The sequence below is a fragment of the Xenopus laevis genome, chromosome 2L (genome assembly GCF_017654675.1).
Source record: "Xenopus laevis strain J_2021 chromosome 2L, Xenopus_laevis_v10.1, whole genome shotgun sequence".
NCBI lineage: Eukaryota > Metazoa > Chordata > Amphibia > Anura > Pipidae > Xenopus > Xenopus laevis.
The window spans coordinates 73,955,463-73,969,945 of record NC_054373.1 but is presented as its reverse complement, the minus strand read 5'-3'; the positions used below and the strand labels follow the sequence as shown (position 1 = coordinate 73,969,945).

General features: G+C 38.7%; 1 protein-coding gene across 2 annotated transcripts in view; it reads left to right on the top strand.

The window, feature by feature from the left end:
- Positions 1–10,007, top strand: part of c1orf116.L (chromosome 1 open reading frame 116 L homeolog) — a 31,304-nt gene extending 21,297 nt beyond the window's left edge. For both annotated transcript variants that reach the window (XM_018246563.2, XM_018246562.2), the window contains exon 4: positions 5,988–10,007. In XM_018246563.2, the coding sequence (XP_018102052.1) occupies positions 5,988–8,038 (2,051 nt within the window). In that variant the 3' untranslated portion in view covers positions 8,039–10,007. The remainder of the gene's footprint in view (positions 1–5,987) is intronic.
- Positions 10,008–14,483: the final 4,476 nt, after the last annotated feature.

The following is a 14,483-nucleotide window of genomic DNA, read 5'->3' as shown; positions in this document are numbered from 1 at the left end:
CATTTCATTCCATGACACAGGCATGCTGCCTAGGAGTTATCTTAGACTCACATCTGTCTTTTTCACCACACATTCAAACACATTAACTGCGCAACATTGGCTGAATATGACCATATCTCAGTTCAGAATCAACTAAAACACTGATTCAGTCTCTCAACATCATCTGCCTTGATTACTGCAACCTACTCCTTGCAGGTATTCCAACAAGTCACCTTTCACAACTCCAATCTGTTCTAAATGCGGCTGCTAGACTCATCTATCTCACAACTCAATACCATCTGCTCCCATATGCATGTCCCTTCATTGGCTCCCAATCTCCTCTAGAATCAAATTCAGATTACTAACACTCACATTCAGGACCCTTAATAATGAAGCCCCTCCCTATATTTCATCTCTGATCTCCAAATACACTCCTTCAGGAAACCTTCTTTCTACTTCTGATCTTCGCCTCGCTTCTCCTCTCATCACTTCTGCCCATTCTCATCTACAAGACTTCTCGGGCTTGCTTTTCTCTGGAACTCTCTGCCTCGAGCTGTCAGACTGTCCACTTCTTTCCAAACTTTCAAGCGCTCCTTAAAGATTAAAGCTTATTCAATGTACCTTAATTAATCAATCATTGCTGTATCATTTGTTTAGAAACAAAATTGTTTCAAAAATCCTAATGTCTCAATTGTACCCTAACCTTTATTTTGTAAACTATAATTTGTAGGGCACTCTAATCCTATTGTACTCTGAACCCTTGTTTGTTATCCACCATTTATCCTCCGTTTGTTATAACTAAGGTAAAGCACTGCGTATCTTGTTGGCGCTATATAAATTAAAGATGATTATAAATGATGATGATAGCAATAGCAAGGCTATCATTCCTGTTTAGCCTATCATAGGCAGAGGGTGATTTTTATGTAACATAACTTAATTGTCAAAAGCAATTTTAAAGTATTACTTCACATTTTGTGGGTTAAATGTTGCCCCAATTTTATGTATAATACCACAGAACTTAAGATAAATATGTTCGTTCCCAGAACACATGGCACGGTTAATGCAGTGACAATTCCATAACTCATGCCAGGATTTGAACTTTGAAACCTCTTAAGTTTCTGTCTATACAGCTTGTGTGGGAACTGCTAAGCAAGTGTTGCATGTGAATTAAGTGTTAAGCAGCGTTAACAACCTTTAGGCGTATAAAACCAAAAAGGCATTTGTGAGGAATTGCACTTGGGAGACTATAAGTACCCAGTGTAAATAAGTGTACAAGTGGGTTTGCTGGTATTACTCAGTGTGTGTCTTGTCACAGGTACTGTATGTGGTCTTAGAGCAGCAGTTTGATGCAGTATTTTCATCTTGGAATCTGAACTGCAGACTCTAAGCAGGGAACTTGCAACACTGACTTTAGCGGCAAACGTGGGGGAGGCTCACTGAGCAACCACAGGCAGGGGGGCCAGTGTAGTGGGGGGTGAAGAAGGGGCAGTGGAGGCTAATGAGGGAGGCAAGTTTGTTTCAGTTAAGATGGTAAGTTGAGGACAGAAGTACAGTATATGGGGGCTGGTCCACAGCTTGTCCAAAACAACAGATTTGCCATTTTGTCTGAAGATGCTGGCATGTATGGATCAGGTGGACTCTGAGAGCACCCTGGGATGCAGTGGCTGTAATATGGGTGGTGGGGAGGGGGTGCAAGGAAGAAAAGGCAGGTTTTAGTTATAGGGGATTCAATTATTAGAAAGGTGGATAGGGTAATCTGTCATAAGGACCCTTCATGCCGAACAGTCTGCTCCTTGCCTAGTGCCAGGGTTCGGCATGTGGTGGAACGAGTGGACAGATTATTGGGAGGGGCTGGGGTAGACCCAGTGGTCTTGGTACAAATAGGTACCAATGTTAAAGTTAGAGGAGGTGGTGAAGTTCTTAAAAATGATTTTGAGGTAACTAACTCAAAAATAGTGCCACGAGCAATGTTAAGAAGACAGTGGGAGCTTAAGGAGATTAATGCGTAGCTAAAAGATTAGTGAGGAGGGGTTTTTTGGAGAACTTGGCTGATTTCTCAGTCAGCTACATGCTTTTTGCCAGGGATGGGCTGCACCTCAATGATAATGGTGCAGCTATTTTGGGGAGAAGATGGCTAGAGGGAGGACATTTTAAGATAGGCATGGGGGGGGGGGTTCAGTAAAGGATTCCGTTGAAGACAGGTTAGATGAGGTAGTGTGCAGGAGGAGATTTGGTTGGGGGTACTGTTAAGGATAAGGAGGACCACATGTCATATGTTCAATATAGTATCAATTTATATTGTAGTTACTGAGAGAGAGGTTCAATATAGTACCAGTATTAAATTTATGTTTGCAAATGCAAGGAGTCTGACTGGTAAAATGGGAGAGCTGGAGGGAAAATATGATATGATTGGTGTAGCCAAAACATGGCTGAATGAGTCGCAAGACTGGGCAGTTAATATCACTTTGTTTCAGAGGGACAGAGGCACTAGAAAAGGAGGAAGGGTATGTCTGTTAGGCAGGATTTAAAAGCTAACATAAAGGAGGAGGTGGTGAGGGGCCGAAGTCTTTTGGGTGGAGCTCTTTACAGATTGTAAAGAGTCCAGAAAATTAATTGTAGGAGTATGCTATAGACCCCCAAATGTAAGTGAGGAGGAGGCTAAGCTCCTGATGCGAATAGAAAAGGCTGCTAGTTTGGGGAAAGTAATGACAATGGGGGATTTTAATTACCCAGATATTGACTGGAGCAACAGTACTGCCTGGTCAGTTAATGGGAACACGTTTAAAAACTTGTCACATGACAATTTTATGTCACAGATTGTTGAGGAGCCAAACAGAAAAATTTTTATTTTGGATCTAGTGTTCTCTAAGGACCCAGAACATATAGCGATGTGCGATTGTGCAAGTAATTGAACCCCTGGGTAATAGTGACCATAATGTTATATCATTTAATGTCTGGGGCAAAAAATAAATATACACTTTTAGAAAAGCTAATTTTAGTGCCTTGAGGGCTGCCTTTCAGAGCATAGATTGGGGCATTAAGTTTTCAGCTAAAACACAGAACAGAAATGGTTGTCATTTATAATGATATTCAATTGTTACTGTTCTCAATTTATTCCCTTAAAGGAATGGTACCACCAAAAAAAATTAAGTTTTTTAAAGTAATAAAAATATCAAGTACTGTTGCCCTGCACTGGTAAAACTGATCTGTTTGCTACAGAAACACTACTATAGTGTCTATAAACAAGCTGCTGTGTAGCAATGGTGGAAATTGAAAAAAGGCTATATGGCACAGGTTAAATAGTAGATAACACCATTATGTTCTACAGAGCTTATCTGCTGTGTAACCTGAACCTTTTCTCTTTTGAATGGCTGCCCCCCATTGCTACATAGCATCTTATTTATATTTTATTATATTTATATTTGTAGTACACTTTCATTTTTTGATATTACTGTTCCTTTAAGGAGTAAATGTGGAAGCACTAAGAATCGCCCTATGTGGCTTAATATAGGAGTAAAGAAGAGAGGCATTTCAAAACTGTTGGGTCTGTTGGGACAGAAGCTGCATTTAATGAATATAAACACTATAATAAATGTTGTAAAACGGCAATCTGGAAGGCAAAGAAAGGAAATGAGGAGCTTTGTGGCTGAGGCTAAGACTAACCCCAAAAAGTTCAATGTATAAATGGTAAAAAGATGCTGGTTGAAAGTGTTGCTCCTTAATAATGGTACCAGTATGGTTGTAAGATACAGAAAAGGCAAATGTGCTAAATCAGTTCTTTTCTTCAGTGTATAAAATAGAGGAGTCTGAGTTCCAGGCTCACTTCATAGCTGCACTGATGGCTCAGCTTAATCTAGTCAGTGGCTATGATTCATAAAGCTTTAATAAATATTAATGTACAACAGGCGCCAGGCCAGATGACATAAACCCCCAGGTTCTAAGAGAGCTTAGTTCAGTTTTAGATAGGCCCCTGTTTCTGATTTTCTCAGATTCACTTTCATCTGGTATGGTACCTATGGATTGGAGAAAAGCTGGTGTCATTCCAATATTTAAAAAAGGATTATGATCTCAGCTTGACAATTATAGGCCAGTAAGTTTGATATCTGTGGTAGGCAAAATATTTGAAGGCTTGTTAAGGAATTGCATCTTGTCCTAGTGAATGGCATTATGAACAGCAATCAGCATGGCTTTATGAAGGATAGGTCATGTCAGATAAATCTGATTGCTTTTTATGATGAGGTAAGTAAGATGCTGGACAGTGGGGGAACAGTAAATGTGATCTATTTGGATTTTGCGAAAGCGTTTGATACCGTGTCCCATAAATGACTGCTTTCTAAACTAAGGTCTGTTGGGCTTAATGAAGTAGTTTGCACATGGATAGAGAACTGGCTACATGATCAGGTACAAAGAGTGGTTGTTAATGGTACATTCTCTACTTGGAGTAAGGTTCTTTTATTTAACTTGTTTATTAATGCATCCTTGCAACAGGATCTTGACAAACTTGTGATCTGGGCAGCTAAGTGGCAAATGAGATTCAATGTTGATAAATGTAAAGTCATGCACCTGGGATGTAAAAGTATCCAAGCCACTTATAACCTTATCTGGACTGCACTAGGCAAATCCATAATGGAAAAGAACATTGGAGTCCTTGTAGATAATAACTTGGCTGCAGTAAGAAATGCCAGTCAGTGGAATCAAGGGCAAATAAGGTCTTGAGCTGTATTAAAGGGGGCATTGATTCATCGCAGGAAGGGGTCATCCTTCCACTGTATAGAGCACTGGTTAGACCCCATCTAGAATATGCTGTACAGTTTTGGTCTCCAGTGCTCAAATCATTTAATTAGAGAGGGTACCGGAAAAGAGCAACTAAGCTGGTAAAAGGTATGGAAAATCTTAGCTATGAGGAAAGACTGGCCAAATTGGGGATGTTCAAGCTGGAGAAGAGGTGCTTAAGGGGTGATATGATAACTATAAATATAAAAGGGATATAATAATCTCTCTAATGCTTTACCAGCTGAAACAAGGTCACCCATTACGATTAGAAAGGAGGTTCCGCCTAAATATTCGGAAGGGTTTTTTTTTTTTTTTACAGTGAGAGCTGTGAAGATGTGGCATTCTCTCCCTGAATCGGTCGTATAGGCTGATAAGTTAGATAGCTTTAAGAAGGGGTTGGATGGCTTTTTAGCAAGTGAGGGAACACAGGGATATGGACGATAGCTCATAGTACTAGTTGATTCATGGACTAGTTCACTTTGGAGTCAGGAAGGAATTTTTTCCCCCTCTGAGGCAAATTGGACAGGCTTCAGATGTTTTTTTTTTTTTTTGCCTTCCTCTGGATCAACTAGCAGTTAGGCAGGTTAAAATAGTCAAAAGGTTGAACTTGACAGACATTTGTCTTTTTTCAACCTAATGTACTATGTATCTGTGCAGAGCAGTGCAATGGAGCTTATGGGTACCATCTTCCGGATCTTTGGTCTTCTTTTTTCCGTTTTTTTTTATGGTTCAAAGTAAAATGTATTCTAAGGAGAACCCCAACTACTGTAGATAAGTTAAAGTCAAGGAATAGCAGTCCAGTAAGTAAACCTGGAAAAAATTTACCTCTACTTTGACTTGATTTTTATTAAAATAAAATGAAAATATTCCAAACATTTTTTTTTACACTTTTAAAAATCAATAATTGGGCAGAGCAACTAGTTATTGCTCTGCCTAATTATTGATTTTTAAAAGTGTAAAAAAAATTTTGGAATATTTTCATTTTAATAAAAATCAAGTCAAAGTAGAGGTAAACTTTTTCCAGGTTTACTTATGATCTATTATACTGTCATCCAACAAATCCACAAAATGTATAATCGTGTCTATTCTTGATGTGATATTTGAAGAGTTGGTCATCTTTTTGCCATTTTTAAATCCTGGCAGTTGCTAATATATGTACCTATTAAAAATATCTCCAATTTTGTAATGAATTTTGTCGGATATGATTAACTATTTTTTTTCTCCCTTGGATACAGATTTTGAGAAAAACAAAAGTGTTAACCATTCGGGAATTGAAAATCTTTCAAATGAACAGGGTACAGTAAACTTTAACAAAACTGCTTTGCCAAAGCATGGGTACCACAGCTTTCCAAGAATCATTCAGCTGCCAAAAGAGGAAACCACAAAGCATTCAACTGAGGAAGCACTAATAAACACCAGAATACACCCAGGCAATGCACTAGATATTAAACACAAAAGTTTGTCATCTTTAAACTATACTGAAACGATAGAGGTGCCTTTAGCAGACCTTCATCTTCTGCCACCCCCTGAGCCTTTTCGCGATCCCTTAAATGTGGATAAAGAATACTCTGTAATCAATCCCACTGATGCGCTTGAAGTTCAGCATGAAAAAACTCAGTCTTCACAACCTATTGTACACCCAGAAGCCACTCACTCTGGTCATAGTAATGTGAAGGGGACATTTTTTCCACGGCCTATTTTGCAAAAAACTGTGGTAACCGGATCACAGGAATCTCTCAATCCCCTTGTGGAAAAAGGTGATGCTAGCATCAAACATGGGCCTCCAACTGCACCCAAGCCACGTAAATTGCCACCACACATTGTTATAAAGCCAAGTAGTGGAGTTATTGCCACAAACCTTGATCCTCAACAAAGGCCAAGAGCTTTTTCTGCACACGAACGGAACGCTGACAAGTCTAATGAATCTATAAATGCCAAACTTCCTTATTCTAAAGAGCAGGAGCGGGCAAGAAGAGAGGCTCTGCAGAAGTTGGGTCTGATGCAGGAGAAAACTGAAGCACAGAGAACTACTTCAGTCAGACCTGCAGTCTCTAGGGTTGCAGAAATCTCAGTTTCCCAGAGCATTGCAGGTCCTGGCCATAAAGATTCTTATGGAAACCGTATAATCCTAAATCAACAAGAGAAGGCAGATGTCCTAGGGACCAGTCCTACACAACATTGTTTCCAAAGTTCTTCAAAATCAGTTGATTTTGGTCCTAGAAATGAAGCTTTGGCAAACAAGCCAATTGTTAACTCAAGACGTATAGAGAATCCATATGAACCGGAAAGGGGGGCTGGCACACAAGTGGAGTCTGATAAACATGAAAGTACAAACTCTGGAGTAAAAACTGATATCCAGAGAAACAGATTAAGTTTGAAGGCAAGCTCTTTGGAGAAGTCTGATGAAGTGGTGATCAGAATTTCCCAACCTTATAAAGAGGTTCCTTCTGTTAAAGCTGATATTCTTCAAAATCCATCACCTTTGATCTTACATACCAAGGATAATGGGAGAGAGGTACTGGTTTCACATGCCATTTCTACCAGAGAGGCTCAATCAGTGACTGATAATTCAGCCAGGAATGTGAAACATGATGCAATTAGAAGCCTGAAAATAAATGCCCAAGAGAAAGACCTTCCTGATCCAGCCACATGCCTTGTAGCTACTGCAGGAATTGAATATGTAGCTGAGAAAAAGACGGAAAACACAACTAAAGTAGGTTCTTTGGTGATTATGAACCCTAGTCCAGGCAAAAACAGTAATTTTCTAAGCCCCATAGATAAAGCAGTCCCTCGGGGGGTATCAGAGGTTGTGCTAAGGGAGGGGAAGGGCAAAACTGTTGTAGACAGCAGTTACAGACACAGTACACATTTCGACCACTCTGATGAACCATTCATACGTCTTCCTCAAAGTACAGTACCTGGCCTGAGGCAAATTAGCATCAAGTCTAACACTTTGGAACGGTCTGGAATAGGACTGAGTAGTACAATAGCCAGTTCTGATAGCCAGAGTCAGAAGGGAGGAAACTCTTTCTTCAAGAAACCAATGTTTTCAGCAAACTTCCTCAGAAACAACCGCCCACGACCAGCTTCCTTAGGCACAGGCAAGGATTTTGCTGGTTTGGAAGAGCAAGCTACTGATACAGAGAAAGGCGAGAGTCGTCGCTTACTGTTCTTTAGGAACTCTAGAGCCCCTGCTCCTGTCACCAGTGTAAAGATTACTCCTAAGGGATCCACAGAAGAGCACCGCAGGGAAGCATTGATGAAGCTTGGTATTCTTAAGGAATAAGTTATTTTCAATTTGTCTTGCTTTAGTAAGAGCTTAGATTTTTACATTACACTATGTTTAAAGCACTTGTTAATTGTTTTTTTATGGGGGGGTGCTTTGTTTTTTTCCTGCAAAATGTTTTTCCTTTATCTTTATTTGGTTAATTCCCTTCTCCACATAAATATTCTGACATAATGGAGGTTTGACATACAGTATGTAAAATATATGTAAGAAAATGGACACGAGAACTAATCTTTCCAATATAAATGGTTGTTGAGAAACACTAACCAAAGTATTGGTATGATCCCAGTATTTATTTAATGAATGTCATTCTCTGTTTCTGATACTTTTTATAACTAAATTGTGATATTTTTAAAACAGATTTGGGCAATATCTGAAAATAATCGTATTTTTTTTTATCTACAATGGTCTGCATTTTTTTTCATCTTGAATAGCTTATTGTAGTCTGTGCAGCATTACTTTACACAACACAAACCGATCTGCCACTGACCAGCTGAAGTGTGTTGTTTATTATAGCGATTATAAAGGGAAAGGAAGAGGTCTTTCCAAGACATAATAAGGGGCTGATTTATCAAAATGTGAGTTTAGAGCTTAATAAGTAAAAACGTACCCACGTTCTATTCATTCGTATGGGATTTTTGCAAAATTTATTTATCAATGGGTGAAAGTTAGAACTCCCCATTTTTAATTTTGTATTCTACAAATCCCATAGGAATGAATGGAACATGGTTGAGTTTTTATTTAATTAAGCTCTAAACTCACATTTTGATAGATCTGCCCATAAGTCTGCCAGACCTAATATCAATTATGAATGTAATGTGTGATAGACTTAAATTGGATTTTCAGTGCAAAAAATAGCACAGGGAAAATAATGCTATTTAATAGAAATAATATATTTGCAGTTTTTGAATAATTTTTCATCTACAGCTATTTTTGCAATAAAAAATTTTGATTTGTTGCTAGGGTCCCTCTAACTCTAGCACTATGTAATTGTTTAAGTGAAAAACTGTAAGATGAACAAGACATCCTCAAGTAGTAATAAAAGATAACAGTAAAGAATGAATTACATTTTTGACTCCTGGGCATCACTAATTATCTCAACTATTTTGCATTTTATATTTTGTGTTTAAAAAGGCAAAAATAAAAAATATGAATATCACTACATAAGATTACAAACATTAGGTATAAAAATGTAATAGACATCACTATTGGAAAGAATTGAGCTGTGTGATAAAACTGGAGCAAAATTACCTTATTGGTTACACAGTGTAAAAACTTTTATTTCCAAAATACAGTTTATTACATTTCCCTTTTATCTAATATAAATCTATTATACGGTATGCATCTAATCACTGCCAGTATCATTGCCCATTGTTTGTTCTTAGGTCCAGCTTTCCCTCATGGCTCTTGCATGTATGCCATTAAACACCTTGATATTTGTCATCAAATTATCTGCCAACATTAGAGAAATGGATGACAGACACAGTGTTTTAGATACTGAGAATTACCAACATGTATTGATAAAGAGCTTTAGGAGTTTCTCCAGAAACCTCCACTTTGAATATTTTGGAGGATATGTGTAAAAATAAATGTCTAATTCTTTTTAACAATTTGCCATTTGAGGTTACTAAGAAACCAGGTAGATGCTGAAATATGTATCTTCCTTCACTAAGATCTGCCATTTACAGTAATTCTGTAGCAATACACATATATGTGCCTAATTGCAAATGTGTTTTTCTTACTTTAAATTTGCAAAAGACATTGGCCATTCCTGCTACCTGGAAAACGCTGTTCTAAATATTTTATTTTGTGTAGCCCTAAATACATTGCTGTAAATATGAATTCCAGTGCCATTATCTGTCTACCAATGTATTTCAATACTTGCTGATTTTTATTTTCCTTCTGTAAACATGGCTTGTGAATGATTCTCTATAGCATTATGATATTTATATTAAAGTTATGAAACTGCTAAAGGTATGGATTTTTTTTTTTTAAAAACTATGCTCCTCATTACTTTGCTGCAGAAAATAGCTGATAAGACAGGGTTTTAGTCATTCTTTTGGCATTTTTGAGCTATAGTTAATAGCATTTTTAATACAATGTTTTTTAATTTTTTTTTTTCTTTAAAAAGTGTCTGATAATTACAAACAATACTATGTGGTTGCAGACCACATAGATAAAGCTCAACAATTAATTATGATAGTAATGCTACACCTTATCTCTTGAGGTTCTGTACCAAACAAAAATCACAACCTCCATGTAGCAGTGAAGATCTGTGCCTCTGAAGATGTCTCCACTAGCTCCCCATCATCTTTTCGACTGATTCACAGCATATGTTTCTGGGTTGCTGTCTGTTACCCGAACCGACAATATACAATACTAGGGGGCACATTTACATATTCAAGTTGATAGAAGGAAAAAATGGGTCTCCATGAAGTTGTATATTAACTCACCACATCAAGGAAGTGGCCCAGGTGCACCGTCCTGAGCCCTCAGCATAGGGAGCGGACAACCGTGAGTAAATCATGTAGCAGGCACTCAAATAAAGGCAATCTTCCATCAAATTGTTGAAATCAATTCAAATCCATCAAATTGTTGAAGTAAAAGAGATTTATTGTGTCCTCTGCCTTACGCGTTTCATGTTACAAACACTTAATCAGAGCCTATGATTAAGTGTTTGTAACACGAAACGCGTAAGGCAGAGGACACAATAAATCTTTTTTACTTTATTTCAACAAATTAATGGAAGATTGCCTTTATTTGAGTGCCTGCTCCAGATTTACGCAAAGAGGCCAAGTTGCATTGACTGCTTGGGTAGCTAAAGCAGTTGTGGGTAGGAAGCTCAGTATCTCACCACAGATTAGCACAAACAATAACACTGCTGAAGAAAAATTCCCAGCATCCATTGAGTGCCACAAAGTGCACAGTTGCCATCTTAAAGGTTAGAATATATGTTGAATTGTCCTGATGACTGGGACTGAGACTTCTTACAAATGGTTTGTAAGTTTTTTTAATTTGGAGCATACATTTTTATAACAAGAAATCACATCAGCAGTGTTTTGAAGTAGCTTGAGTCAAAACTTTTTGCTGATATTATTAGAACTACAAATCAATTCATAGCCAAGATCAACGCAGTGATCATTTTAACTAAATTCAATTCACTGCAGCAATTCATTTTGTCACTCAAAAACCTTCTGACTCCATTAATTAAATCGCACAGGAACAGGTTACCTGTTGCTCTCCTGGCTACCTTCCCAGCATGCTTAGCGAGCGGGCCCTGGGGTGGGCCGCCGAGGCTGCCCGCTCTGCGTCCGGGGTCTGCACAAGGATGTCCCTGGCACAAGAAGACAGGCACAGGCTGTGGGAACAGGGCAGGATTATAGGTTCCCGGTAAAAGGAGACGCTTGAGGTACTTGAGTTCTTCGTCCATCTCTTAAGGTGCCAATGGTTCTTCGCAGATGAGCTCTGCTGGGGGACCAGAGCCAGGCTCTATGCTGATTCTCTCCTGCCCTGCTCCCTAGGTTCGTAAAAAAAAAATCCAAGATGGCCGTGCGTTCTGCTGTGGAACGCACGGCCCTTCACAGCGTCGGACTGGGGTGCCTGGGGCCCACCAGGAAACCTCATCTCAAGGGCCCACCCCCGGTACAAAATAGTGTCCACAAATATCAAAATTAACATTTTTATTGAAAATAAAAAACTGAAATGCCTGTAACAATATTAAATTAAAATAGCAGTTTCAGGTGCAGCACTTGCTCTGTCTGAAAGCACATGACCAGGCAAAATTGCTGGGTTAGGAATTAAATTTTACATGGTAGACAGAATTATCTGCAGTGTAAATAATGTAATTTAGACATATAGAGAAGAGGAGAGGGAAGAAGGATTGAGCTGCCACCACTAGCTGTCAATGTTATCTCTAACTGCTGCTAACAGAGGGCAGAGAGGTCCAGTTGGGAAGAAGGAGGGAGGGGACAGGGGGTCACAGGGCAAGGGGTCACAGGGCAACACAGCAGATGCTTGGGAATGCCAATTTCATGGTCGCAAGCAGTGGTTTAAGGGAGGGCATCAGCAGGCCTGGACTGGGAGTCAAAATAGGCCCTGCCAATCCAAATACACAGAGGCCCAAACAGCCCCCTACCAGCCCACTACATGGTACCTTTCTATTGAACCATACAGCAGCCCCTCTGGCATTTGCCAGAACCCACAGATTGCCAGTCCGGGCCTGGGCATCAGAGGGGAGAAACAAGGGCGGAGGCAAAATGAAATACCTGACTGTGCTGCAGATGGCGATCGGAGTGACTCCTTCCAATAGAGGGTATGTGCTGGCTGCTTAGATACGAAGGCTGTGCTGAGTGTGGAGCGGGGGAATAGGACGGGTCATGTGGAATGTGGGAGGGACCCTGGTTGAGTGCTTGGCTGCCTCCTGCCTGAAACGTAGAATTTACATGCAGGCTGCAGCCAGGCACAGTGCAGACAGTCCCTAGCAGAGCAGGGTCCTCAGCAGGCAGATAGCTCAGCGCGGAAGTGATTGAAGCGGGCGGCGGTGGGCCCACTGCCAAGTACTTACCAGTAAAATTTGTGATTTAATTTTAGTCGGGCCCACCGTATGTGTCACCAGAACCACGCGGTCAGGGGCCCACCGAGTATTTTGCCAGTCCGACCCTGGCCCTTTATGTATATGTGTGTGTGTATATGTGTATATATATATATATATATGTGTGTATGTATGTATGTATGTGTGTATATATATATATATATATATATATATATATATATATATATATATATATATATATATATATATATATATATATATATGTATGTATGTGTGTGTGTATATGTGTGTATATGTATGTATATATATATATATATATATATATATATATATATATATATATTACAATATAAAAAAGGACATTAGTAATTAATTGATAATAACATCAGATGACAGGACAGAAACTAATACATTCTGCAATTTAATAATCATTAAATTGCATTAACTTTGACATATTTAACGTAACTTTATGCTAAAATTTTGATTTTTCATAAACCCAAAGGTTAGCTTTTCAACAACAGCCCAGTAAAAACTGAGGTTGTGTAGTATCACTGAAAAGATGGTCTAGCAATATTTTGATAGGCTTTCATTTTTGCTTTTAACCTACTGACCTAATCATACCATCAAGAGAGACACATCATGTGATGTTGGCAGAAATATATATGAAACACAACTGTGTGATATGTAGCACAAAGGGGGTTATTTGTCAAAGGGCAAATTTTAGAGTTTTTGTATACCTCGAATGAACTCACAACTGTAATGGTTTCTAATTTAAGAAAAAAACCTTGAATGAAAAAAACTAAATTTAACGAGTTCGGGGGTTAACAACCCGAAAACTCAAATTAATCGAGTTTTCGGACAAAAAACTTCAACCGGACAGAGTAACTGTATCCAAAAACCCGAATTAATCGAGTTTTAGACGAAAAAAACCCCTCAATTTGCACGAATTGTTCAAGTTTTCCAGCAAACCCCTCCGAAAAAAACACCATGAAGGCTAACATCTCTTAACATCTCCAAATGGTTGAAGGGACCTCTGCCATTGACTCCTATATGACTTTGGTTTTAGATGGTGTATTTTTCGATTCAAACTATTTCCAGGGTTGGGGTATAATAAATCTCCAATTCAATTTTTTTTTTTAACCTGAAAATTAGATTTTTGACCAAAAAAATAATCTCGAAAAATGTTTTCATGGAAAATTAATAATAAACCCCTTAATCACAGTGTGGGAGGCATGTGAGATGTGTGGTAATCACTGAAACAGACTTTGCAGGTTTCTGCAGTATGAAAAAGGAAACTAGTATTAGTAGCCGTAGAACAATATGTAGATCTGTATTCAACTCTGCTTCATTCTCAATTAACAAATGTTAATATAAAAATCCAGGGGGTGGTGGTAGGATTCACCATCAATGCTACCCACCCCATGAGTCCAGCAGGTAACAGACCAAAGACTCCTAGACCATGATTTTTTTTTTTAAAGTTGCTAGTCAACTTGCCATGAGAGTCAGTGCCCTGAAAAATGTTGGGAAGAAAATGAATCTAAGACCAGGAAGACCCATAGAGAGACTCAGGGTAAATGTAACATTATGGCTGCTAGTGATGGGCGAATCTGTGGCGTTTTGCTTCACAGAAAAATTTGTGAATCTACTGAAAAATTTGCGAAACTGATTTGATGCAAACAACAATTTTGTTACGCGTAAAATTTTTTGTTGCGAATTTTACTTTTGACACACGTATGTTTTGACGCGCAACATTATTTTTTCGTCACGCAATGCAATTAAACTAAATTAGTCTATGGGTGTTTTGTTTGTCTTCTATTTTCAGCTTTTGGGGCTTCATTCTTCAAGTCTGACCACCGTTTCTCAATTGGATTGAGGTGTGAACTTTTGACTAGG